At 48.4% G+C, this 27,891-nt stretch overlaps 2 protein-coding genes across 6 annotated transcripts in view; one reads left to right on the top strand and one right to left on the bottom strand.

The window, feature by feature from the left end:
- PPIP5K1 (diphosphoinositol pentakisphosphate kinase 1) overlaps nt 1–5,978 on the top strand; it is a 53,044-nt gene extending 47,066 nt beyond the window's left edge. Inside the window, exons 30-32 of the mRNA XM_059482187.1 lie at nt 2,964–3,101; nt 3,510–3,623; nt 4,233–5,978. Of these exons, the coding sequence (XP_059338170.1) occupies nt 2,964–3,101; nt 3,510–3,623; nt 4,233–4,918 (938 nt within the window). The 3' untranslated portion in view covers nt 4,919–5,978. The remainder of the gene's footprint in view (nt 1–2,963; nt 3,102–3,509; nt 3,624–4,232) is intronic.
- Nucleotides 5,979–7,379: 1,401 nt separating this feature from the next.
- MAP1A (microtubule associated protein 1A) overlaps nt 7,380–27,891 on the bottom strand; it is a 50,483-nt gene continuing 29,971 nt past the window's right edge. For all 5 annotated transcript variants that reach the window (XM_059482131.1, XM_059482132.1, XM_059482134.1 and 2 more), the window contains 5 exons: nt 22,354–22,436; nt 21,821–21,961; nt 12,527–21,284; nt 11,648–11,880; nt 7,380–10,736 (listed from right to left, as the gene is read on the bottom strand). In XM_059482131.1, the coding sequence (XP_059338114.1) occupies nt 10,581–10,736; nt 11,648–11,880; nt 12,527–21,284; nt 21,821–21,961; nt 22,354–22,436 (9,371 nt within the window). In that variant the 3' untranslated portion in view covers nt 7,380–10,580. The remainder of the gene's footprint in view (nt 10,737–11,647; nt 11,881–12,526; nt 21,285–21,820; nt 21,962–22,353; nt 22,437–27,891) is intronic.

Raw genomic sequence — 27,891 nt, 5'->3', positions numbered from 1 at the left:
AGCTGTGGACAGAGAGCAGTCCTGTGATGATGAGCAGGAAAGTAGCAGTGATGTCCACTGTAAATGAATTTAAATTACAAAGGGAAACAGCCCCAAACTCGTATATGAAATAGTGGGCTCTGATCTGACCATCATCACTTGAGACAAGGTGGAAGAGGTAGAAATTTGCAAAATTAGAAATCTGGGAAGGCTGTTTGTAATAGTGTTCTGAGTGGCCTGAGGGAAGGGGTGGGGACCCACAGTTTTGTGTAGATCCAGGAGCAAGAAGGTTTCTAATGGAGTGAGTTGAGGTACTTTGGACAGAAGTGGGTTTTTTCCAAGCTCCGTACCACGGTACCTGGCGATGTTGGGAGCTTAACTGAGTTCAAGGGGAAATGAGAATACGGCAGAGACAGATGATGTCCACAGCAATTCTGAGCTCTGGGTCCCTGATGTTTGGAGCCCGTGACTAGACAGTTGTATGTGCTGTCTAGACTTGTGATCCTTCATATACAATAAACATGTGACATGTTGGAGTTCGTCCAGGAGAATAGGGGTGGGTTGATGATGCATGTCAGAGAGGAGCCTGACGAGTGCTTTTGTTTGTGCTGAGACTGGACAAGTGCTTCGTCAGTCCAGAAGAACTGGCAAGCAGAACACTGGCACACAGAACTTCCTCTGTGGGCTGCTGTTGGATGTTGGTACAAAATGGGTGGAATTCTGTCCAATTTCTCGTGCCATTGCCTGCATCACAGACTCCTGCCCTTCAGGCCCCAGGAAAGAGTTTGGGGGAGCATCAGCAGTAGCTGCACAGCCAGCACAGGGTAACTGACAGTCAAGGATGGTTCCTGTGGCTTGCTGTCACATTTTGTTTTTCTTGCCCTTTCCCAAAGGTGAGAATCCTTGCTAAATGTGTGTGGTGCAGCAGTGGTTGGAGCCTTCACTGGAGACACATCGGGATTGTGATCTGTAGTGGCAGCTGCTGCCTTGGCTGTGCTGTGGTGGCGTGAGCCACTGTTGGCCTCTTCCCCAGCAGCCCAGCAGGTCCAGGGAGGTGTGCAGGGAGTGGGGTCCTGTACACAAATGAAAAGGATTCCTTGAACACAGTGCTCCTCCACCTTGAAAGAGGAAACTTTGGCCATTTTCCTCTGCTTGCTCAAGAGTGGTGCAGTGCCACAGCGCTGGGCAGAGTTGCATGAGCAGGCTCCTGGCACTTGGGGATACAGGTATGTGATTTCACATCAGCTGTGTGTCAGTGTCTAATGTTTCTTTTATTGCTGGACCTTTGATTTCCTCATCTTACTAGAGGGGAGCCCAAGCACTCAGATCCCCATTGGTGCCCCTAGTGTATCTTGTAACATTGCTTTGCCCTATCTTATATTTAAACTTCCTTTTTTCTTTGGAGACCCCAATACCTGAGCCAACTTTGGCCCCTCTCAAACCAGATTCTGTTGTGAAATGACATTAGCCTCAAACTGGGCTGCTCCACAACTATCTCCCGTGACCATTTTAAGATTTGCCCTCACCTTTTTTGTTTAGCTCTGTCTCCCAGGAGGCCTCTGAGAAAATAGAGGACATTCATTCTTCCTTGCTCAGCACTTCACTCTCAGGACTTCTCAGCAACAGACACAAGAATGTGGTCTTTTTTCTGTGTCTTATGTTTCTTCATCCTAGCCGAGGATTTGTTATCCTTTTTGTCTTGAATTATGTTTGTAGGTCCTTTGTGGCATAGGTAACCTTGTGAACTCTCTGGAGGATTCTTTATCTCCACCAACTGTTATTTATTGCAGTGAGCACCTTCATGGCTCATGCTCCTTGCCTCTTGCAGAACTGGGTTAGGTGAGGATATTGGAGCAGAGCCTGTCCTGGAGGTGACTGGAACAACTGTCTGCAGTACACAAACAGGTGCTCCAGGGCTTCTCCTGAGGTACTGCCAAGCTGCAGGGGTCAGTTTTGTCCTGTTGGTGTGGTGGGCAGACATCTTGCTACAGATTGCATCAAGAACTCTCTTACTTTTTGCATTTCAAAGTATTTTTCCTTCTCTGTAGAAGGAATCACAGTTTCTTTCCAGAGTCTTTTTGAGGTCCTTGGAGGAGACTGGGGGGCCACAGAATGGGAAGCCCAACCCTGCGGAGTTGAGAGGCCATTAAACTTGAGAGAGGCATTAAACAGAGCAGGGGGCAGCCTCATTCCATATACCCATGGACTCATCTGTTTCTTCCTTGCTCCTCTGACCGTTCAGGTTGGCTTGGTTCCACAAGGCATTTACAGGAAGCTGGGATGAAGAGGAAGATGCTTTGCTATGATACTCTGCTGGCTTGAGCAGCAAAGGATTTATTCTGAATGGTTGTGATGCAGCTTAGCTTTGAGAAAGTGTCTATTACACGCTGAGGTGCCTATTTTATGTTCATTCTGGGTTTGCTGGCAGTGAATTCTAGTTAAAGGGACAAATAATTCATTACCCAGCCCTTCCTTTGGACACAGCCTGTCGGGGTGCATGGGGGGCTGCTGTGACAGGGAATTTCTGTGGCTCCTTGTGGCTGCTGCAGTGTGTGCTCCCTGCTGTGGGGACAGGGGGCTGTGCCAGCCAGGGGTCACCAGCGGTGGGACCTCTTTAATGGAAATTCTGTTGGCACCACTTCAATTCTGTTTGGCTTCTGTAAGAGGGGGCACTGTGCCAAGCTCTGTGCCAAGTTCTCCATCATGGCTGTGTATTTTAAGTGTCCCAGGCTCAGCAGCAAAAATGGCAGCTGCCAGATACTTTTCCTCTTTTCCCCTCCATGTGTACCCAGGTGCTTGCTTTCAGGTCTGTATTTGCATGGGATTGCTTCGTGGTGATTTTCTTGGGTTAGAAGAGATGACCTGAGGCCTGAGTGTGCCTGTTGTTTGATTCCCAGCGTGCCCAGCTCCTTCAGCCACGACTGCTCCTGCATGGATTTTCCCTGCTGTTTCCTCTATTCATTCTCTGCGTGGTCTCTTTGCAGGTTTTGAAGGCTGCTCCATGGTTCCCACCATCCATCCCCTGGAGACGCTGCACAACTCGCTGTCTCTGCGGCAGGTGAACGAGTTCCTGACGGCCGTGTGCCGGAGCTGCAGCGAGTCGCACGCACACTCCGCCGCAGGTACTGCTCGCTGGCTGGGCTCTGGCAGGGCAAGGAGCACGCCTGCTCTTTCCCGCTCTTGGGCAGATCAGCCTGACAGCACTGCAGAGCAGCGCAGCCCCTAGAGCCTGTCCCAGAGTGTTCCAGCCAGGAATGAGCCACGGGACCCAGCTCAGAGCCATCCTAGGCCGCTTACATGGCAAATAATCAGTCAGGCCTGTCTCTAGCTGATGAGTAGGGTGATGAGGACACCGACTCCAGCTCTGGAAATCTTAGCCTCAGATTCCCAGGACCTGATGGGCTGGCATGGCTCTGAATTGGCACTGGTCTTTAGCTCTTCCCAGAGTGCCTGCTCGTGACTGCTGGGCTACGAGCCGTTCCTTTATGTCTGTAGGAATATTACTGATGTGTGTATTTTTTTTCCTGAAGCTCTGTTTGATTCAATGATTGGGAGCCAGATCCCAGGAGAGCCCTTCATGTCCCAGCGAATCCTGTCGTCATCGTCGCTGCCGCTGCGCCCGCGCTCGGACAAACCCCCTTGGTGTGAGTGTGCTCCGCGCTCGGTCAGGGCAGATGCAACGGGCAGGGAGGGAAGGCTGTGGAGTCAGCAAGGCCAGGAAACCAGTCTGGCTGAAAACAGTTGTTTCATTCTCCTCCTTTATTGGATTAGATACAATATAGCTATTGCTCTAATTTTGCTTATTGTGCAATATAAGGCAAGAATAAGCATTAGTAGAGAATCAATATTTCTTTCTCTAGTGTTGACTCTCACTCAACACTCAGGGACTGTGTGTATCAGGAACCAGGAGGAGCAAGTTGAAGCTGGGATTGTTCCGTAATAGTAAGGGAATGAAATAAATTGGTTTGCATTTTGAAGCGAAACATCACACTTCACATTTTGTGCTGTAACAACAGTCTGCTCTTGGCTGTATGCCAACATATAGCACTGGATTAAAAGGTAGCAGTGTACTCTGTGTGATTGGGTTTTCATCAGCTGAACTGCCAGAAATGTCCCAGACCAGCTTCAAGCCCCTGACAGGTCATACAGGGTATAGACAGCCCTCACCTCTTGGTTGCAGAACTGGGGGACTGTGACAGTTCGGGTAGGAAAATACCAGCTACATGTTTTAAGATTTTTCTTCCTCTTTGCAGACAGCAGTGGCCCCTCCAGCACCGTCTCCAGTGCAGGCCCATCCTCCCCAACTTCTGTGGACAGCTGTGCTCGTTTCAGCTTCACTGAGAAACTTTCCGTCAGCCCCCCAAAAAGTGAGGAGCAGCTGACCAGCCAGTCCCCTGAGCAGGAGGAGAGTCAAGCTCCACGCAGAGAGCCTGATGTGCGGGAGGGTGTGTCTGGGCTGCCAGCAGCAGAGCCAAGTGCCCCAGAGACCCTGGTCTGGAATAAGGGCCCAGAGCCAGGCAGGATTCTGGAGCTGTGCAAGAAGGAGCTGGCAGGGGAGGATGCTAACCCAGAAGAGAAGAGCATGGGAGAGCGGGATGAAGAAAAATCATCTGGGGAAATGTTAGAGCCAAGTAACATAGGAAACCCAAAGTGTGGTGAAGGATTTGACCTGGGGCTGGCTGGGGAGACAGCGAAGCCAGGTGAGGGGTCTCTCAGGGGAATGACTGGCCTGGATCTGTCCAAGGAGATCCTGGTGCCCTGTGAAGAGGAGCTGCTGGAAGAGATGTTGGACCCAGAGCATACAGGCAAGGAGCTGCTGGGGGACAGTGCTCTGTCAGACCAGCTTTTCTCTGGTCATCTGTGCCAGGTGCAGCCACTGACTCCTGAGAAGAATGTGGAGGAACTGCAGCTGCTGTGTCAGAAGGATCAGCAAATTTAGTGGCTTACTGGACAGCACACTGCAAACACTTCTAAGCCTGAGTGCAGCCCGACTTCCTGCATGGCACCTCATGCAGCTGGCGGTGCACGTCCCAGGGCTACAGGACTCTGTGGTGTGGAAGAGACTGCTTTGCTCCTCCACAAGCCAGCTCTTTGCCATTCAGCAAGAATGCTTGCCTCGTTAAATGAACAACAATGCAGTCTGGGTACTGGCATGGCACCTTCATGGAGCAGGGACATGGTGCTGCCTTGGTGTCCCAAGGGCTTTGTGCTCACTGGGACAGCAGCATTAGAGGACTGGTACAGCCAAGGCTTTTAGGGTGGTAAGTCCAAAGAGGACAGATCCTCCTGACCCTTTGGCCCACAGCCTTCAGAGAAAGGCATTCTGGGCCCAAATTAATCAGATCCATCACAACCACCAACCTCCTCTCTGCTTCTTCCTTCTTCCTCTCTGAAATCCCACTGCTGGCCACCAAAATCAGGTCCAGAGAGTAGGAAAACTAGCAAAAGCAGAAAGCATTCTGAATGAGTGTGGAAAAGAAGGGTAGTGAGGGTATCAGGTTTGACTGCCACTTGCAAGGAAACATCCCTTTGGCATGGCCTTGGATGTTTCCCTGCTGGACTGGGGCCGGCAGGAGCCTGGGCATCCAGCCTGAGAGAGTGTGCAGGGAAGACACACACAGTTGTTTTTTCTTGTCCCCAAGGATCAGGCAGGGTACAGCTCTGAGTTCTTGGTGACAGGGATTAAAAGAAACTGCTATTTTGATAATTCAGGACTATTAGAAACCAATAAGGAGAAATCTTTATTATATAAAATGAAAAGTATTTAATGGATATTTATGTAAATGCCTTGTGAGCACAAGCCTGAGGGCAAGATTGATACGGGTGTCCCTGCCGCATCCGAGTGCCGGCCGGGGCTGTGCTTCCCACTCCTCCTGTATTTATGGACAAGTCTGCGTGTCTGTCTGTAGCTAGGATCTCTGTTTTTGTGAAGCTGTGCCCAAAGATCTCTATGCTGTGTTGTGACAATGTGTGTTCACAGTAAATCTATGCTGTGGGTCCAGTGTCTCTGTCTCTGATGCTGACTTGGCAGCAGTGTGTATGTGCCAAAGCTTGCAGGTGCTTGGAACAGTAAGCCCTGCTCATGCTCTCTTGTCCTGGAAGAGCAGCTGTGGCTGGAGTCAGACCTGTTGGAAAAGCACAGGCTCCAGGCCAGGAAAAAAACCTCCTTTTTCCTACATGGGAGAACTGGTCATACTGGGGAAGAGCTCCTGGCTTGCCAGGTCTCAGGGGCGTTTGTGGTAGAATGAGGACACTGGAATGGTGTGTCCAGCACTGCTCTGGCAGCCACGTCTCCTGCCAGGGCCTGTGTGTTCCTGTCTGGGGACAGTGCCAGGGCAGCGTGGCTGCCACGATGGGCCCAAGAGCACCTGCTGCAGGGGCTCATTCCTGAGGGGGGCATGGAGAAGGGCCCTCAGGTGCTGACCCCTACAGAGCCTGCACGCCTTGGGGAAATGCACTGCGGTCACAGGACCTTGGTTAGCAGAGACAGTGTCATTTACTTGAAAAGTAGCTGTGTGTGGAAGTAGTTCCTGGTTTATGGTAACAGTTCATGGTTCCTCTCATCAGCACCGGGTTTGGCAGCTGCCCTGAGGTCCCCACCAGGGCCTGCACAAGCTGTGGTGTGGTCTGGGGCAACGATGGCCTCTCTCCTGAGGACTGTAGCACAGAATCTGCTTTCTTTTTTCCTAGCACCCACCTGTGCCATTGTTTCCTTCTGAGGACAGGCAGGCAGGAACAGAACTAACTGGGCATCAGCCTCTCCTGACTGTGTTCCACCACAGGCAGAGCAGCAGCTGTCCCAGTTTTCTGGTAAGGAGCTGGAAGATCGTTCCCTTGTTGGAGGTCAGGCTGAAGTTCTGCAGAGGTGCCAAAGCCCAGCTGCTGCAGTGGGTCAGGCATGGAGTCCCTGGCATGCCTGTGCCCAGGTGCCACGCCAGCAGGTGTGCTGCCTGCCAGAGACCCTTGCAGCTCAGAGAGTGCCAGCAGTGCTGGGCAGAGCTGCCATTGCCAAGAAGTGCAGGGACAGGTGGAGGGCCGCAATGGAATGCATGATTGTGGAACTGTGAGGAGGGATGGTGCTGCATGGCAGACAGGCCACGCCAGGCTCCTCACTGCATTGTCAGGAGCTGCTTTCCCCCCGCAGCCCTTGGCCAGCTGTCCCAGATGTGCCCCAGGAGGGACCCACAGTTACCCTGCTGGGGCCAGGGGCTGTCCCGGGCAGGCTCTGTGCCCTTGTGTACATGTCCCTTTCCAGGTCACAGCAGAGTTCAGCAGCTGCTGGTGAACGTGGGGTGTTGCTGGAAAAGCTGGGGCTCGCCTCAGCTGGGAGGCATGGGAGGGTGGCACAGCAGCCATGGCTGTGGGCTCACTGAAAGAACAGCTGGAAACCACTGGAGATGTTCTCATTCGCAATTAATGTGGCTTTATTTTTAATGTGTTGGGCTCCTCTCTTGACAGCAGTTAGTTACAGTGTTTCACATGGAAATGGGCAAAAGGACAGAACTCAAGGAACTAAATTCAAATAGAAATGTGATGCTGAAGAAAAGAATCAGGGCTCTCTTCTTAAAACACTTAGCATAGAAGAAGCTAGGAGCACAAGATGCCATTTCAATACAGTTAAGACGTTCACTTTTTTTAATTATAGGTTTAAAATAGTATTTTTTACCTATTACATACAGGAAGATTACGCGTTGTTGCCCACATGCAGAAACAAGCAAAAGCAGAGTTTAACTGTTTCTCTCTATAGTGTTGTATTACCTCCGGCTCCAGGTGGGTCCTGCTGGCTCCTGTAGCCTGAGCAGGGCCAGACTCTATGAATCAGCATTTTCCTAAGTCTTTTTTCCCCATTGTTTTTTTAAGATGGAAGGGAGTGGGGGAGAGAGGGAGATAGGGAGTGAGAGAAGCTCAAGGCAGAACAGACTGCGACAAAAACTGAAAAAAAATGTGGAGCCTTGAGGACAGGGAAGCAAACTGGTGTAGAATAAAGGTAGCCAAGCAGCAGAGCTGCAGAGGGCAGGAGCAGAGCATGGAGGGCAGCCTTCCTCCTGGAATCCACCAGTGGCCACACTCCTGCCTGGCGGATGCAGGTACCTCACAAAGCCTCACTATTACTGCTGCTTAGTCAGAACTGCTTCAAGTTTAAAATTGAGAAAACATTCATGTGTGTGTCTATCTAAAGTTAGTGCATTAGCTTTTACATCTAGCTACGCAGAGGGATCCCAGGAGCCAGTGAGGGCCGTGCTTGTGCCTCTGGTGTCTGGCATCCTGCAGCTGCCACCGCGGCGAGTGGGCCAGGGTCTCCCCAAAGCACAGCAGGCAAAGCCCCCCAGCATTCCAGGGAGGGGCAGGGGCAGGTGTTTCAGTGCCTGCAGTTGCCAGAACCAACATTCATGAATGCTGACCCCATCAGGGTGCAGAGAATGACATTTATTATGCTGGCAGACACAGTGTGATTCCATGGTTAAAATGAACACAGCACAGGGCAGGAATTAGCTAAAGCCCTGAGCAAGCTCACATGCTCCTAATAGGGGCCATAGCCAAAGAGCTGGCTGTGCCTTGGGGAGGCTGCTGGCCTCAGGCCTTGTCCCACAGCTGCTGGGTTTTAGACACCGCCTTGCAGAGACATTTTTGCTGCCCACAAGTTCTCTATGGTCTTTTCATTTGTTTAAATTGCAGCATGTTAGTATTTGTACTGAGAAAACCTCTGAACTGACACTAAAAGCACATGGTATCATGTTAAACATGTATAAATTAAAATATTAACACAAAATGCAGCTTAAAGTTAAAAAAATAAATATATAAATTAAAATGCAAAATAGACCATTTCCCTAGAAACTCCATTTTAGTGCTAGGAGCAGGTTTCTAAGCAGCATTTTCTTCATGTCACCTGCCAGAAAGCTAGCACCGTGACTGAAGTGTCCCAGGCTAGTGCAACACAGGGCCCGAGGATGCTCATGGTGGAGTCAGCCCTCTGCTCAGGGCCAAGCACAGTGGGTGTCACAGCAGATGGAAATATTTTGTGCTGGCTGACAACCATTGCAGCACAGCTTTCCATCTCACTCCTTCTTTCCCAGAGCACAGCCTGCTGCCACTCTCTTTGTCTTACAGAAAAGCTATCTTTGTGGTAAAAGCCTCTGTCAGTTCTCTGGGACGTGGCAAAGGCTCGTGGATGCTGCAGGCTTGGTGCACCTGAACAGCCCAGTCCCTGCTGGGAGAACGTGTCTCCCACACTGGAACGGGCCCGTGTGCCAAGGAGGCACCACAGTGCACTCACGGCACACACTCCTGCTCCTGCAAGGACAAACACCCACAGTGATGCACGGGCCAGGGAGCAAGCTGCAAGGTGGTACCACACGGATGAGCAGCGCCTCACCTGCGCTCTCAACACATCCCTGCCACAGTGTGAGGGAACTGAGAATGGCTACGCTTGCTTAACTACTTTTTCCCGAGTATGTTGGGAAGGGCCTTCTCTTCCCTCACACCACAATTGTATTCCCCACATCCTGGACGCTTGGGGGGACAACAAAAAGCTTGAACACAGCTCTAAGGCTTGGAGCCTGGCACACGGGCAGCGAGGCAGTGGCTGCTGTGTGCAGGCTGGCACAGCACAGCCACAGGGCCCCAGCCTCCCAGCAGGGCCCTCGGCTGCCTCGGCACCGTCCTCAGAGCTGGCACAGGGAGGTTTCTTCCACATCCCGGGCCAAGCGTGGCCAAGGCTTCCTCAGCCCTTCTGCTGTTGAGGGGGCTGTAGTTGTGCGTTTGGATGCTCTTTGTGTGTAACTGTTTAGGCCACAGCCTCTCTGTGCCTCCTCCTGCCACACAGCTGGCGTGCAGGAGTCAGCCGGCTGCTCTGTGTGCGAAGCTCAAGTTAGCAGGTTAGGAATGTGCTGAACCCTCCCCTCCCACTGCCGTGATCCTTCATCCCAGCTCCCTGAGCACAGCAAACAGGCGCTGCAGGATGCCACAGGGGAGTACTTGGGACACAAATTTGCCAAGCTGGCATGTGGTGGTCGTGCCTAGTAGGAGCACAGGTCCCCTTGCTCAGAACACCTCCTGTATGCTCAGGAGGGGAGATGGAAGAATGACCTTCATTGTCACATTACAGTTCAGAGGGTTTTGTCGTCCCTCGTCTCCCTGGTGCAATTTCTGTGCAAGTTAGATTTCACCTCTGCCCCCTGCCTCCCATGCACTCTGCATGCAGCAGCAGCACTTCAGCCCTCACCAGAAAGGTGAGGTTCATGGTGCTACAGGTTAAATGGCAAGGCAGCCAGGAAGAGAGTAGAACAAGCTCTCACAGCAGCAAGGCAGCCAAGATAGTCTACAGAAACTGTACAGGCAGCAGAATAAAGCAGGGAAGGTGAAAAGTGCCCCTGGCCTGCAACTGCTCTTGCACAAACTCTTAGCTCAGTCCAGAAAATTACAGAGCCCTGCACTTCTTCCTCACGGCATCCAGTGCTGAGCAAGATGGATACCCGATTGCCTGACAAATGGGAACCATGTAGAGGACTAAACCAGAGAAGAACTGGACTGTGATTAGATGGTGTCTCTCATGTTGCATCGGTGACTGAAGAATCAATGGATGAACACAAAATGTGGAAGATCTAGAATTCAATCTTACAGGCTGGAAAAGATTCGTCCTGCATCACAACAGTGCTGCTGCTTGCCAGTACCATGATGTTTAGCTCTTGCTGTTTCTCATGGGTCTGTTGATACCATTCTCGTGTTACCTCAGTATCGTGTGTTGGGATCAATGTCACCTGGGAAAAGAAAGCAGCAGGGATGATTGAGAACCACTGCAGTAACAAAGAATGCCCATAGGAGCTGCGGCTAAAATTTCTTGTTAATTTTGGAACACTGTACCCTTGGTACTGCTTGTTCTATTTAGTGTCTTTCAGATGTCGGGTTCTGAGGCAGAGCTTTATTTTATACAGTACCAGCACAATGGGGCTCTGAACTGGCTGCAAACTGGCAGCACTGACACCATAATGATGAGAATGGCTGCAGTGCAGGGGAGAGCTCTGGAGCTCCAGAAACAGCCTCAGAAAGATCCTTCAGTATGAAAGGAACAATACTGGCAGTGTCACTCTTAATGGACACTATGTGCCCGTTGACCCAGCGTGCAACTCAGGGACCTTGAAATATGGGGCTGCTTCATCTGGAAGAACATTTATACCTTTCTGTACGTGTCTTCAGGACTGCCCACCTGGGGTGTCCTGCAAGCCTGCCTAAACAAGAACTGTGTTACAGAACATTCTTGTTTAAATGCTCTATTAGTAAGTTGATGTCAGAAAAATCTTCAGCAAGCCAGGCTAGCAAGAGATGCCACTGGGTGTGGGACACTGATGAAAATTCAGCTTGTGTTGGTGTTTGATTTTGCTTGAGGATACGCTCATCCTGCAGTAGGTAAGGATGAGTGTATGACCTCTCAATGCTTCCTCCCCTCAGGAGGATGTGGAAAAGAGGACATATCTGCTTCTATTCATACCATTTTGCAAGTGTTCTCCTCCTCATCAGTACAAGCAATTACTCTGCTGAGACTGAAAAACAGGATATGCCCAGTACCATTTGCTTCCTCTCAGTGTACTCCCTTGGGTATGTGATACCCATCTTTTCTGAGCACTTGTGACATCAAAAGCGTGACACAGCACTTTGCATTTCCATGACCTACCTGCAGGTTCTCTCCCCACTGAGACTTCCCTTCCAGAAGTGCATCCAGCACTGCACGGCTCGGCTCTCCGTTGGCTGCATCGTTCCCACTCACAACATAATAAGATGCTCGAACCCGCTTGAAGAACTCTGGATCTGTGTTCTTCCCACTGCAGTGGTTGGGGATGTAGGCCAAGTCCACGTAGACAGGTGGACCCATAGGCACCGACAAACTGCTCTTAGGACTATTGGAAGCTTTGGAAAACAGGAAACAAGAGGCTATCAAAACCCTTCTGCAAGGGACAAACACTCAGATTAACAAAGAAGGACTTGGATTCCAGAAAGACTTTTCCATTGCAGCAGTGAAGTTGACACTTATCCATGCTCTGCTGCTCAGAGGTGACCTGGATGGATTTCAGGGCCAGTGCTGTGACAGGTCTTGGGTGGGAAAGGAAGTTCTGCTATTTTTTGGGGGGAGGGATTGGAAAGCTTTAGGATCAGAAGCTTTTTTCTGGGGGAGGGAACCAAAAATCTCCATTGTTAACTTTTGCAGAGTTGTCATCCCAATTAATATTTAGTCCTAATTTTTGTCAATAACCTACATTTGCTTAAACACAGAGACACACCCCCTCCCCCATTCTGATGGCCTATGTATGCTATCCTAGGGCATTACAGTAGTCTTTGTCCATCCTGGCTTCCTGCCATCCCTGTGAATCGCTGCTGCTCCTAGGACTCTATTGCACTTTCGTATCAACCTTTTGTACATCTCAACCTTATCACTGCTTATAACTTTTTATGCCTGACTGGGAAGATCTGTTCTCTATTCTGCTGTATTTAACCTAGTGCTTTTCTCGGCGTTGGACCTATAGAGATAATGCATTTTTCAGGAAGGATTTCTTACCGGGATTTGTTTTGATGCCATTAACAAGGCTCTTGCCAGGGTTGCTGTGACTACTCCGGGATAACTCATCCTCCGGCATCAGCGCACTACGTGCTTTGGGCTTTTCTCCTCCATCTCTTTCTTTTTTGGCAGTGACAGATTTTGGAGATTTGTCCGATGACTGTTTCACAGGAGTGGGTGATCGTTTCCCTTTCACATCTAATTTTCGGGCAGGTGAGGAAGATTTGGGTTTGCTCAAAGGCTTCCTCACACCTTTGTTCTTTTCTTTTATGTCTTTCTTGGAAATTTTATCAGTTCTGCTCATGCTTTGCTCATTTAGCAACATATCAGGGTCTACCATGCAGACATCAGGGTGAGGAGGGTGGGGATGGGGATCTACCATTGGAACAGGCTGAGGATCATGGCTGGACCTAGAACTGGCATGATGAGCATTCCCCACAGCTTTGTCCACTGGGAGGAAATCAGCATCTTCATCTGAGTCCATGTTGGCATCTGCTGTGATGGATGGACATTCTTCAGTCTCAGGAGGGACATCGGAGTCTGACTGGGAGGTTCCAGAATCACTCACTGATGTTGGAGGGGTTTCCTCCACTGTGGCACTTTGCATGGGACTGCTGCCAGTGTGGGGTGGTCTCCCCTGCACTGAAGGGTGACCCTCCTCCTCTGAGAGGTCACTGTCTTCAGAGAGCTCATGGGGGCTCGGGTTGATGAATGAGGGAGAGAGCTCTCCCTTTCTCTGCTTGTATTCACATGAGGAAAATTTCTGTGCACAATCAGAACTGCCTCCTAAATGGGTCTCCGTGTCATGGGAAGCGTCTCCACAGTCCTCTGCTTTTTCGCCCCTCTGCACATCTGGGAAAAATGGCTGGAAACTGTTTTCAGGGGACGTCAGAGAGGAAGGACGGCTTTGCCTCTCTGTTTGCTCTTTGCCCGCGCATGGAGAAAAACTGCTGTCAGAATCAGGACATGTTTTTTCATCTTTTGCCTCTGCTGCATGGTGTGTGCTTTGGAAAGCTGGCAGACTAGTGCTCACCTCTGTTGGACCATTAGCTGTGGTTTCATCTTTGTACTGATGATGAGAAAATGATGCCAGCACATCAGGGAGAGATCTCAGAGGCAACGGCTGCTCTGCAAACGGTACCTTCTGCTCCGGGCTGCTACCACAGTGCTGCTGCTCTTGCTCTGCAGAGAACGGTGTGGGCTCTGAGCCCTGGCACTCTTTTCTGCGTGGCAAGGTGTGGTCACTCATGCCATAGGGAAATGGAGACCCATGTTCTTCAGCAAAGACAAAGTCTTTGGTTTCAGCTGTATGTATTTTCACACCATCATCTGGAACCAGTGGAGACACATCCCAAGCACTCCTCGTACCTGATTCCACTCCTGCACCTGTGGATGTGGAAAGCATATGGGAGTAGAAACTTTCTGCTGTAGCCAGTATCACAGGAGTGGTGGCCTCAGATGAGGGTTCCTCTGACAGGCTGGAAGAGTCATCTTTCAGCTGCTGCTGGGTCACAGACTCTTTCTCCACACCTTTGGAGAACACCTTGTCTTCTTCATATGGACTCAGCGGTGAGAATTTAGGAAAAGATGAGTCAAGGCTGCTGATTTTCTCAGAAACCTCCAAGTACTCATCTTTGTTTCCCTGGGCTGACAGCAAAGCACAAGGAGACTCTAAAGAAAGAGAAATATCCCCTAAATGGCTTACTGAGGTTTGCTTATGTCTGAATGTGCTGGCTGTTTCAAATCCAGAAGAGCTATCCATCCCTCTGCTCTCTACCCTTGGGCCCTGTTCATATACTTCTGTTTGTTTGCTGGAAGCAGATTTCATGGCTTGCTCTTGGCACTCGGAGGCCACTGCTGCACTTGGGTAATCTGCTACCCAGAAATGGGATTCCTTTGTGGATTTTTCAGCAACCTCTATCTTTTGTGAAGAATCATGGCACATTTCTGAAGTTTGTTCATCTCTGTCCATGTCTGGCACGTCACTGTAACCAACGGCATATGTCTCCACAACAGCAGCTGATGCAGTCACCCTACTTTCATATTTCTCTTGCCAGCCTGGACCAGAGGGAGAAGAGGCAGCGGAGCTGGGTGAAAGAGGCTCCTGACATTTGCTCTGCAGGAAGGGGTCTGAGACAGGGAAGTTGCTGATGGCTGAGATGCGTGTATAGACGGTGCCTGCAGCTTCAGCAGGGCTGTGCAGTTTAGATTCCTTTTCAGACTTCTCCTTAGCACCTTTTTCTAGCTCTGAGTCACTTGCACTTTCTTCCCCTCGACCTGCTTTCTCATAGTATGTATCTTTGGGATTTGGGATTTCAGATTTCAGGGACAAAGATACCTGCTCCTGGCTAGACAAAATGATATTCTTATCTGGACAACCAGCATCAATATAGGCGGATGATTTTCCTTGATAAAAGGTGTCAGCTGTGACGGTGGGAGAGGCAAATGCTGCGCTCGCAGATGATGGATGCATTGCAGAGTCCAGTTCTCCTGGTAAAGCAGAAGACACATTCAGTTTTTCCTGTCCTTCTGATGTCCTAGGCTTCCCTGTTTCAGATAAGGGCAAATATCTTTCATGGATGTCTCTATAGTCAAAGACTGAATCTGCTTTATCCTTAGGGGATGCTGGAGAAGACAGTTCCTTCTCAGCTGAGGTATAAAGGCAGGACTCTTCTTCCTTTGCAGACACATGAAAATTTTGACCTTTTTGAGAATTCAGTGCTGTCACTGGCACCTTGTCAGTGTGACCTGGGCTGTGTGCACCCATGGCTGTGAAGGGAGAGGGTCCCACTCCAGACACAATTATCTTCTCATAGATGTCAGCATACTTGAAACTTCTTTCATCAGGGTAGGGAGTTGGTTCTCTTTCTTCTGGTTCTTGTCTTGTGGAAGTGTCATCATCTCTCTGTGTGCAGACCCCTTCCTCATAGGAATAAGGCTCAGGGGAGCTCCTGGAGTAGGTCTCTGCAGGGTACACCTCTCGGGTGGTAGCACCCACAGCCCCAGCACTGCCAACAGCATCCCCACTTTTTTGACCTGGGCCTTGTGCTGGAGGGGAGTGTGCACACTGCCCTGACAGCTCAGCACTCCCTTCTGTGGGCTCTGCAATATATTCTGCTGCTCTTGTAGATTGCAACAGAGTAGGTGCTGCTGCTCTCTGCTCTTTTCTTCCTGTAGAGTCATACAGACCCTCAGTGGATTTGCAGTCATCCTCTTGCCTGCTATCTGACTTGTATTTGCAATCAATTTCCTGATACAAATCACTGATGTCTGATTTCTCTTCAGATGCCTTCGATGGGACATCCTCCCATAAAGGTGGCTTGCACTGATCTAGCTTGCAGGGCCTGTCTGCTCCTGGAGGTGCCTCTGTCTCTTTTCTCACTGCAGACAGGGGAGATGCCACAGCTTGGTCTAGTGACTTTGCATAGATATCTAGGACAGCTTTGTCCTCGTTGTCTAAGGAGGAGCAATCTTGTTTAGAGGTCAACAACAATTCTTGACTTTCTTTGTTTCCAGTTAAAGCTTTGGCCTGATTTTCCTCACCAGGGAAATACTGAGGAGATAGAGGAGAACCTTCCCTTTGTGCTCTTTCTGGGACAGTGATGTCAGCAGGAATCACATCCACTTTCTTTGTTTCTGACTTAGGTTGGGCACCCTTCTGTGTGTCTTCTTTGTAATCAAATGACTCCATCTTTAAACATTCAGTTTCTGCTTGCAGTAGCATGGGTTTGTCTTCAGCATGGTGAAGCTCCTCATCCTCCTCACTGGGTAATTGCTCTCCTCTCCCACTGTCTCTCCCTTCCTCGAGATACCCAAAGGCAGAACCCCATGCTTCCCTTTCTGCCTCTCTCCAGGTATGGCTGCCAGGCAAGGCAGGAGGCAGGTTCTCCTCCTTTCCCAGTTTAGGAAGGGATTTTGTTTCAAATTCTGGTACCTCATCCAAGAATGTACACTCCCTCTCTTTGTCATATCTCTGCCGCGTTCCCTGAACAGGGACCTCTTCTACCTCTTCTGGAAACCACACTTTCTTCTCATAACTTAAATCTTTCATGAAAAACTTATCCATTTCCGGAGATTTTTTTTCTTGAGCTTCCTTGAACTTGCAAGATTTTATGTCTTCAGTAGAAATGTGTGAACATGTTTTATCTTCACTTGGGCTAGGTTCTGTAAAATGAAAGCTCTTTGCATCTGGAGATACTTCCTGAGAGTCCAAGCCTGCATTTCTTCCCCTCAACAGGCTCTTTTCTGATGCAGAAAATAAACTGCTGTCATCTGGAGACATTTCTTCAGTTGAAGAATCTCTCGGTGATGTGCCTTTAACTGAACTACTTTCTGGGCAAGGAGAAGATTTTGATGCTTCTTTCAGTTCTTTGGCAGAAATTTCCAGTGATTTTTCATATGTGGCTGGGCTCTGGTCGATGAAACATGTGGATTTCACAGCTTCTGAAGAGAATTTGTCAGTGCACTTGGACACAGTTTTTTCTTTTGCAGATATCTCTTCTGTGAAACTAAGAGCTTTGATTTCTTCTGGAGAAAGTCCTTTAATAAAAACATCTGAAGAGATTTTTCTACTGGAACTCTCAGTGAGAGAAATGGATTTGATCTCTTCTGGGGAAATATCTTCAACAGAAGCATGAGAAGATTTCTCTTCTTCTGATGTGTCTCCTGTTAAATACAGCAGTTTTCCTTCTTCAGTAGTAATTGTCTTAGAAATATCTGAGGATTTTTCTTTACCAATCCATTCTTCTGTAAAAGAAGGTGATTTGATGCCATCTGGTGAAAATTGCAAAGATTTGCCATTTTTACATTTGCTTTGGCTTGTGAACTGTGGAAGATCCACATTTCCCGGAGAAGCTCCTGTGGTTGCAAATGGCTCAGAGGACAAGTGTTTTGGAAATCCCATTAACCCTTCTGTCACAGTTTTAGTTCCTTGCTCTTTTTCTGGTTTCGTGCTCGGAGGCTGCTCGTCCTCCCCGACCACCACCGTGTCCCGCTTGTGGTAGGAGAGCCAGGGCAGCTCGTCCCTCCTCGCTGGTGCTTCCTGCGCCTCCTCCTCAGGAGACGCTGCGGCATCGCTGCTCAGAGCCCGTTCGTGCTGCACAGGCCCCGGCGCTTCTCCTTCGCGTCTGGGTTCAGCCACGGACGCCTCGTCTTCCCTGAGAGGTTCACCCTTGGCTCCCTTCACCACAACAGGACTTTGGCCTTCCAGCTTCTTGGCAGCAGCGTCCGTTTGTTTTTCAAACAGATCTGAATCTACCGTTTCCAGCTTTTCCTCCACTGGAGACTGGTGGAAGGGCGTGTGCCCTGCGCTGGTGGGGCCGGAGGGAGTGGGAGAGGCCATTTTCACTGTGCTGTCATCGGGGCTGGTGCATCGCTCCTCAGCCTCTGCAGAGTCAGCCTGGGAAAGTGGTGCCTCCTCAGAGGACAAGGGCATCCCCTGTGTGGGAACACTGATTATCACATTACCAGGGCATACTGGAGGAACAAACACAGGGGCATTGTAATGCCCTCTGAGTTTCTCAGGCATCTCAATATTTGGAGTCCCATCTTCTTCATCTTCTTCATCTTCTGCCTCCTCATGAAGGTCCTTTTTTTGAGTTTCCACTTTCCTCTCTCCTTCTGCTAATGCATGGAAATCTTCGGGGGGTGGAGATTTAAAGCATTTGTCTTCCTCCAAGGATGATGTGGGGGAAATGGTGCCAGCAGAGGGAACGTAGTCGAGACCTTGGGTTGCTTCAGTCCGAGAAGAGGGCATACTGTTTCCTGTGTCCAGAAGTAAAGAGCTTTTCCCAGTCTCTTCGGTCTGTGGTGCTGTTATGGATGCAACAGATTGATCCTCTGCTACGGATGTTGCAAAAGATGAAAGCTTGTCACATTCAGTAATGGAGGTAGCAGAAGATATGTGTTCCTCCTCAGCTAGAGGTGCTGCCACAATGTTTGTAGGATATGCCAGGATTTCAGACTCCTGCCCAGCATAGCCCTTGGCTGAAAGGTCAGCAGGAGGCATGGCCTGTATTCCGTGTACTGCTTCAAAAGAGCCTGGATGGTCAGGAACAGAAATGTTATAGGCATTGACATCATACTTCAAGTGTGGGATCCTCTCTTCCTGTTCATCATGTATTTCTTCATCAGAAATGGTCTGCTCTGTTTCTGAGTAGCCAGGGATAGTTTCATCTTGGATATAAGAAACATGTTCTGCTGTTGCTCCTGGTGGGACTGGCAGGCTGCTCAGATATGACTCTTCCTTTGTTATGTCCTTTTCAAGTAACTTGGTTTTCTCATCCATAAAACTAAATTCTCTTTCCTTCTCTGTAATAGTAAACAGTTTTTCCTCCCTATCATCCTGATTCAGCCTACAGAATTCTCTATTCTTCTCCATGTTCTCCTCTGCTTTCATGTGCTGTTCTTCCTTTTCTTCCAGTTCTGCCTTTTCTATCACATCTTCTCTCTTTTCCTTCTCATCCTCTTCCTGTACCTGTGTCCCCTCAATATACTTTTCACAAGTTTCTGCTTCCCTCTGTTTTCTGTCCAAAGAGATTTTCTCCTCTGCCTCCTTTTCTTCCTCTCTGAACACTGGGGGCTGAGCACCTTTTGCCAAGAGGTCTGTATGTAATGGCAGGTGTTCTTTGTCAGGAAACACCTCGATGTCCTTGCCCTGCTCAGCTTTCCCCCCCCAGTATCTCATGTCATGGTTTTCATCTACTGTTTTTCTTTCATCCTCTATTGTTTCAGCAGAACCTCCCCTCAGCTCCCAGTGATGGACTGCCATTTCCTCTGCTGATGATTCTTTTTCCATACCAGTAGTAGTTACTCCCTGGTCAGGGGTCTTTCTTTTTAAAATCAGATCCACTTCAAGGTTACTCTGACCAGTCATATCAACAGAGTCTCTTATCTCTGCTTCAGGTGCTCCCATAATCTTATCACTAACTTGCATATCAGATCGTTCTTGAGTCAGCTGCAAGGCCCCTTTCTCCTCATGCTTCAGTTCCTCAAAGTCCTTTGTGAGATCTTCTGGTGAAGACAGGACCAACCTCTGTTCCACCATGGATGTCTCTCCTGGATCCACTTGTACAGGTGCCTTCTCCATTGGTAATGTCTTAAGGTCAGCAGGTACCTTTTCAGGCTCTTTTTCAGGTTTTACTTTGATCTTCTCAGTTCTGAGTCTGCCTGGAAGTTTTGCCTTGTACAGTGTTTTTCTTACTTCTGGGGTAAATGGTTTCAAGTCTGGTTTAGGAATTTTTTTGATCTCTGGTTTGTTTTCTTTCTTTTTATCCTCTTTCTTTGAATCTTTTTTCTCATCCTTCTTTCCATCATCTTTTTTAAAGTCCTTTTTCTCCTTCTTAATCTCTTTCTTTTCTTTGTCTTTCTTCTCCTCTAATTTGGATACTTTCTCTTTGAGATGCTTTTTTCCAACCTTGTCTTTTGCCAATTTTCTTTTCTCAGCTTTGAGAGCATCACTTATTTCTGTCTTTATCTTTTCATGTTTAACAGGTTTGTCAGGAACTTTCTCTGTGTGTTCCTTAACCTTTTTTTCAATTTTAGCATCCTTTACAACTTCTGGTTTTACTTCCTTGATCCCCTCCTCAACTGCTTCTTCCTTCTTGACTTGCTTTGTCACAGATGGCTTGGGGGAAGACTTAAGACTCTCTTTACTGTCAGTTCTTTGTTTAATTTTGGTTTGCTTCAGCACAGGTGGAGGTATTCCAGAGGTGATATCTTTCTGAGTAGCCACTGGGTACCTCAGAAAATCAAGGTGCTTGAGTTTCTCAAGACCTTCCAATATCTTATTTTGAGGAGCATTTCCAGGAAACAAAACCCTTACAATTTTCTCAGTTGGGCTGGCTGGTAGCCATACCACTAGGGCTGTGATAGATGTGAGATAGGGAACAGAAATTTCACCTTCTTTTCCATTTGCAAGAATGATGCCAGTCTTTGCTTTACTATTGCCAGCCCATTTCTGCATTAGAAACTGCATTTCTTTACTGTCCTTGACAGGGTTCAGTATATACATGTCCAGCTTACCCACGCCCATTTTGTGGAAGAGTGTGATGGGCTCGATGGTGCTGCTCACCACCCTGTAGAGAGGCTCTGATTTAATGCCCAGTCTGTTGAGATACTGCAGTGTCATGCACGCTTCTTCGATGCTCCTCTTTACTTTCATGGAGGCTTCAGGCATCTTCAGCTTTTCAGGAACATTAAAAAAAACCACCCCTAGCTCAGGAGAAATTAGGTTTTTCATCCAGTCACTGTAGTTGGTAGAGCCCTGGGATTGTTCCTCCTCTTGCTCAGCAACTTTCCTCTGCAGCAACCCGTTGATGCCAGGCAGGTTGTCTGCACCAATGTGGGTGAGCAGGATTGAGTCAATCCTGTCCAGGTGCCTTACCAGCTTCCAGAAACATGATTTCCTTTCAGAGCCACCATCCACAAGGATGTTAAACCCATTGACAGCAAAGAGAGCAGAATCACCTCTTCCCCCAGGGAATATGTAGCAGCAGGGCTTAGAAAGCTTCAGAAAACCCCCTGAGGTGGGTGGCTCCAGGAGATCAAATGGAGACGGTACATCAACTGTCTCAGAGACATATTCTGCAAATTCAGACACCCCATCCATTTCTGGCAGAACTGGATCAGGATTCAGTTTCAGATTAATAATGTCCTGAAATCGAGGATGCCCAAGGTTGCTCCAGGCTCCTTCTCCCACGCACGACACAGTAAGAGAGGTCTTGGTATCTGAATCAGAGTTGCTGAGAATTTGGGTGACCTAATGGGATAAACACAGACAAATAAAGGTCAAATAGAGCTTTGAGACCTATACAGCACTTAAAAAAAAATGCAGCCAGTTAATGCAGAAATACTGAAGGTACCATGAGCACTTTACCAATGGGAAACATTGGGCGTACATGAAATAGTTTGAAAGCCGTGGAAAATCAATGCATAGAGCCATGCTCTCTTTTGATATTCTTAATGTTTTTGGAAACTGCCCACAGTTATGTTAAGACCCACTTTAAGAAATTTTGGGCATTTGTCCCCTGCAGAACCAGTCTGGAAGGTTATTTCAAGCTGAGCACTTAAAGGAATCACCCATGCCTGCACCTTGGAAAACTTAAGACAGAGAGTTAAAGCAAGATTCCCAAGAAAATAACATGAATTATTTTTAGTATGCAATTTTTTGCTGGATTGCAAACCCATCTGTCTGCAAATCTGCCTGAAGATTACCCTGAAGGAGGGCACAGGCTGCATTATTCTACCGCGCACTCTGCACAGGAAGGGATGTGCTGGATTACGGCTCACACTCACCTCCGGATCCGAAAGTATCTCAGCAAACTTGTGGTAAGTGAAGGTCCCTGTCTGCAGGACCAAGTCTCCTTCCTGGTCTGAGCTCTGACCACAGAGGATCAGTAGTTTGTGGGCTGATGAATCACACACAAGGGAGCGGACCTATCCAGACAGGAGATGAGACAGCGGGCTGCCATTAGAATTCACCTGTACTGCACACCAGCACCCAGAATCCCAATCCCATGACAGGCGATGAGCACGTTATTCACAAATAGCCAAACCAAATGTTTTCTACATACAAGGAATTTGCTTATTGAAGAGGGCAGACACTGCTACTGTCTGCCCAACACAGCTCCACGTCACACCAGAGTTACTGTGTAAATCCTGATCACTGGCAAGACCAGAACACCTGGCCTTTTCACCACACCTTGCAGCAGACTGGCAGCAGGTTTGCACTCTCCAGAAGGTATAAAGTGTGCTAATCATGACCTCCATTGCAAGCAAGGGCAGGAGAGCTGATGTGGAGAGAACTTGATGGCACATCTGGTCCTTACCTCGGACACGACGCTGTCCACATTAGGATTTACCAGGATCACCGTGTCCAGAGTGTCACTCCGGTGATGGAGAGTTCTTTGGCCTGAGGAAAGAAAAAGGATTAGACAGGATGAGAGAAGCTGATGAGACAGCATCCAGCTAATGATATTTTAGCCTCAAAAGTTCCGCTTCAGCATGGGTTTGATTGCAAGGCTTCAGATTGTATTCAAGACCCAGTTTGATACCCAAGTCTCATAAAACAGAACAAACTGTTTTCAACAACAAGGAAAGAAATCCTTCTTCTGGATCAGCACGCTCAGCTCCAACATATTCAGAAGTCCACAGACGCAGGCACCTTGAGCTGCCTGCCTGTGCCAGCTGGCTGTGTCTGCAAACACTGGCACACACAAATGATCCCCTTCCAGACACAAGTGCCTTGCCTCACTGCAGCTCCCACAGAGAGGCGTCTCTAGCACTGTCCCAACCCCAGCCAGTGCAGGGCTCTGTGAGCCCGTCAGTGGGTGCCAACTCAGCTCTCACTCGAGTGGCGCAGCACTGGTAACGAGTCTCCACTCATTTGTAACAGTTTTTTTCTTTAATGAAGCATTTTTCTTTAATCCAAATGTGCACTCCTAAACTGCTGCTATGGGAAGTACCTAGACAACAAGAATTCTCATTCTTCTGTCAGAGGCACAAATAGGAAACAAGACAGGACTCTGCTCTCTCTCTATATTTAGAGGAAAAAAAAAAAAGAAGCCAAAGAGCAAACAAGATCCTGGGAATGCAAAAAAGCAATTTGTGTGCTCACCTTGCCATGGGCATTGTACAGATATTTGGCAAAATGCTACCCTAATTCCAGGGCCATATTAAATTGTTACACAGTAGGGTAATGGGTGTCTGCCACACCGACAGCCAGGAGCAGAGCCACTGCTGCGTGCCCACATCAGACAGCTCTGGGATGCAGGACAGCATGCAGCACCTTCCTGCAGCGCTTCCCTGGTCACTGCAGGCAGCACGGAACCTTTTCTGATTACAGTCTTTGCTAATACCTACCTCTGGACATTTTATCCACTCAAAAAGCCAGACACTTAGAACTTAACTGCTGGAATATATAATTTATGGGCTTTAAGACTTTCATAGGTTTTAATCCCTCATATAGAGTGGAGGTCCACAGATCTTCACTGAAAATGAACAACTATTTTTATTTTGCATCTTTCAGACAACTGTTGCTTCCTGACAATGTTCTTTCCACCCTCCACAACCTCCCATTGCCTCTTTTTAGGCAGATCTCAGTTCTTCTAAAATAGCTCTATCAATCTGGTGGAAGGATGGAAAGGATTGGAAGGATGGAAGGTCAATATTCAAGCATAGCTTTAAATCAAACTCACTTTACTGGAATGTTTTTCTAGCAATTAATCAGACAGATAAGCCCAGAAGTAGCTTTCAGCCCAAAGAGAGCTAAGCTCTCAGCAGAATTATTTGTACTCAGCATCTCTAGCTGCTTTCTGAACTTGTTTTTCAGTTTGGCTAGAAATCACCCCTCTAGACTAAAACCAAACCATCACTGTGCAAAATGCATTGAGTTCAGTGGCATTTCTGGCACTGATGTGGAATGGCTGGAGACACTGGGAAGCAAGTTCCTGTGCCCAGAAGGGACATTGCAAGTGAGCCATGGGCATGGGAGGGTGGGAGGCCGGCCCAGGAAGCTGTGCCTGGGGCATTCTGTGCAGCCTGAAGAAACAAAACCACAGTAATCCTTGAGGCAATGATAATTGTGAAGGCATTGCTGATGATGTCCCAGAAGAGCTGACAAGGAGCACCCTGGATCTCCATGGATCCATAGCGCAGCATCCACACAGCTCTCCCATGCCAGGATCTCCAGTCCTGCTGCTTGGGACATCCAGAAGAGCAGTGATCTGCCCCCGTTAGTCAGCATTGCTGCTGGGATAAAGTGACGCAGCCTCTGCCCCCTTGGTGCCTGCACAGCCCAGACATAATTTTAGCAGTGGTTCCCACATCCCTCGGGGAACCCTGTGTGGTGCACAGCACCAACACCAGCAGCCTTGTCCTCGTGCCACACGCCAGGGAGGCTCCTGGGCACAGTGTGGTCACCGTGCCCACCTGTGCCCATCTTTCCAGGCCCTGCCATCTGCGGGGGACGGCAGCCTGCAGGCGGCACTGGTGACAGGGCCAGCTGCACACGCAGGGGGCCCATCTGCAGCACTAACAGGCATGAAAACACTGCTTCTCAGTGCCATGCCATGGTCCCAGCCCAGGCAGCTGAGGCTGTGAACAACGCCTGGCTGTTAGCATTCTGCTGGCAGCCCCTCACCCCCGGGAATGGCCCCTGCACGTGGGCAAGAAAGAGGAGGCTCACGCTGCAGGGCCAGCAGTTGCTGGCAGATGGGGAATGACTGAGTCGTGTGAAGACTCAGTCTTGTGAGGATGATTAAGGGACTTAATTGTTTTCCTACAAGGTGAGGCTGAGTGTGTGTGTGTTGGGGGGGGGGGAATATTTTCAAAATGAATAAATAAATACCTGATGGGAGGGAATGAAGAAGAGGAAGATAGGCACACTCAGTAGTGCTCAGTGACAGGATGTGAGGCACAAATTAAACCATAGGCAATTTCATATAAACACAAGAAAACACTGTTTTTACTATGAGACTGGTAAAATACTGAAATAGGTTGTACAAAGAGGTTGTGGAACATCCATCTCCAGAGATACTAAGAACACAACTGGATACAGGCCTGGGAAATCTGCTTTCGCTTACCCTTCTTGAACAAATGTGATTGGACTAAACAATCCCAAGAAGTCCCTTCCAGCCTACAGTTAACCAATTCTGTGACATTGTGCAGCACTGCAGCCCTCCATAACTTTGCTCCTGGCATACTGCAGGGTAGATTCCCTCTGTTCAGTTGCAGCAGTTCATTCTCAGGACGATCCAGGAGCAGAGCTGTACAGATAGGCCATTTCCAGAAACATGGACTCCTTTAATACCAATGGACCCATGCACGCCAATACCCCAAACACTTTTTAACTAAATCCAGAGGCAAAGCAGAACAGCACATGAACTCCAGGCTGAGCTGCAAACTGTGAGTAAGGCAGCAATACAGTGCCCTAAGGCAGCCCATGCCCAGCTAAGGGCTCTGTGAATCCAAGTGCTTTTCAGGCTGAGAAACCCTTTGCTGGCCACTTTCTCTGTATAGCCTGTGGTAGCAGCTGCACAGACAGAGGATTTAAACACACAGCCTGGCACATCATTCCTCTCACTACCAAAAAGCATATACACCAGGAATGTGTAGTGGTATGAGTGACATTGCAGACATGGGGGCTTGAAGTATGCTGTTCAGGTCACTTCCTGGCATTTGTCCTTATTAGAGCTCCATCACAGTGAAATGTGTGCATTGCAAATAAGAAAATCCCTCCATTCCACTGACCAGTTCAAGAATATCCTTCTCAGGCTCCTGAAGGCTGCTGTCTTCAATTTACCTGGAAGAAATATCTGGACACAGCTCATCTCCAGATGCATTCTGAACACAGATCCCTGACCCTGTGCAGCCCTCTCCAACTATGCTCAGAAGCTGCTACATTAAATAAATATCCTCTCTTCAGTAGTATTGCGTTTGTCATTTTGTATGAACCCTCACTCTGTGTGTTCAGGCACATTCTGATTTCTGCAGTGATCCTTGTGCACTTGCAGGAAATATTTCCATCCATCATGCCCCCACCAAGGCAGAAAGCCCTTGGTCTTTACCACTTGTTTCTTTGGAGCAGAGTTTCTTTAGTCCCTAGGAACTGCTATCATTTATCCCTATGGCCACTAGGATGAGCAAGAACAGAAGTATACAAGAAGGAGCACAGAAGATTCACAGGGTGTCATTATTGTATTTTCTGTATTATTCCCCACCCTATTTTTTTATGCATCATAACATAACCTAAGATCAGCTTTGCACCAAATAAAGATCTTCAGTTAGGATACACAGTGAAATCCAAATGCCACCCTGCCATGAAACTATTAAGCCCTTTTAGGGAGTCTAGAAGGTTTAATTTCTTTAGTGTGCTTGACTTTGTTTTTTTTTTGACTGTGAATTTAATGGACACCATGACTGTGCAATTTAGTTGCTGAAGTTCCTCACAGACTTTCCTATGTGTCAGTAACTGCGTCATCTATAAATTTAGCCACCTCCGTGTCTCTTCATCACTACTGTACTGATCAACTTTGTATTTAGTAGTGGAAATCATGAAGCCCTTGTACTTTACCTCTGAATGCCACACAAAGATGACCATATATTTGTTTGCTAACTTGATGTCTGTCTTTTAAGTAGTTTTGACTCATGGCATTACTATGTATAGCTCACATACTAGAAGAGCTGAGGTACCCTTGCTGCTGTTCACAGCATTCTGAAGAAGGGCAGCAGAGGAGAAGCTGCTGATCTCCCTTCTCTGGTGACCAGCACTAGTACTGGAGGAAATAGAATGAAATTGCATCAACAGTGTTCAGATTGGACATTAGAAAATGTTCTTCACGAAGAAAGTGGGCAGCCGTGGGAACAGGTTCCCTGGGGAATTGCCAACAGCACCAAGCCCATCAGAGTTCAAGGGGTATTTGAATGATGCTCTTAGTCATGGTTTAATTTTAGCTAGACCTGTGAGGAGCAGGGAGTTGGACTTGGTGATCCCTACGGGTCCCTTCAAAATAACATATTCTGACTATATGGTCCCTTGAGTGTAGAATTTCTTTGGTTATGGCAGAGGATAGCAAGTGAAGAGCAAAGCCACACTGGCTCGGGAGTGGATATGAACTAACCATTCAGGGCTGCACCTGCAAAGAGGCAGAGGGAGAGAACAGGGGAGCAGATGCTGTGGGTTTAGTGCTCAGCAGTCAGGCAGAGAGGTCTCTTCTGTGGAGGTCAGGCTGGGCTGGAAGAAAGGACAGTGCACTGGGGTAACTGTGACAAACAGGATGCTTGAGAGAGAGAGATGATCCTACAAACAGACAGATGGCTGTAAAGGCAGAAAAGGAGGTCATGCTGACAGCACAGATCCTCGTGTTCTGCTGCTTTAAATGGAAACACCTAAAGCCCTTGTAGCTGCAGAATAAATTCTGGGCTAGTCTGAAGAGCTGTCAAGGATGGCTATGCAAGATGCTGCTTGTTATTTTCTTTAATCTTTCAGACCATCAAATCTCAAAGGTCTTATTCTGTTAATCATGACTGGAAGAACCACACTTAGAGCTCACCATGCTGAAATCAGAGATCAAGTGTCAGGGCAGCAGGACCCAGTTTCTCACCTTTGTGAAATGATGCCTTAGGCGAGAGCACTGGGTGACTTTCAGGTGACAGTGCTGAAATCAGTCATGATGCTCTGACCAGTACAACAAATCAGAATGAGCAAAGGGGCCAAAAGGACTGGCACATCTCAATGAGAGGAGAAGTCAGGTGGGACTGTTTAGCCAATAAAAGAAAACTCGGGGCAGAGATCTCACTTACCAGTCTGTGTACCTGTCTGATAGCAGGTTCAAATCTGGGCTGCAGAGCTCCCACATCTTTGCCAT

The sequence above is a fragment of the Ammospiza nelsoni genome, chromosome 14, assembly GCF_027579445.1.
Source record: "Ammospiza nelsoni isolate bAmmNel1 chromosome 14, bAmmNel1.pri, whole genome shotgun sequence".
NCBI classification, from domain to species: Eukaryota; Metazoa; Chordata; class Aves; order Passeriformes; family Passerellidae; genus Ammospiza; species Ammospiza nelsoni.
Note: the sequence above shows the minus strand (reverse complement) of the source record. Positions and strands in the feature narration are given on the sequence as shown.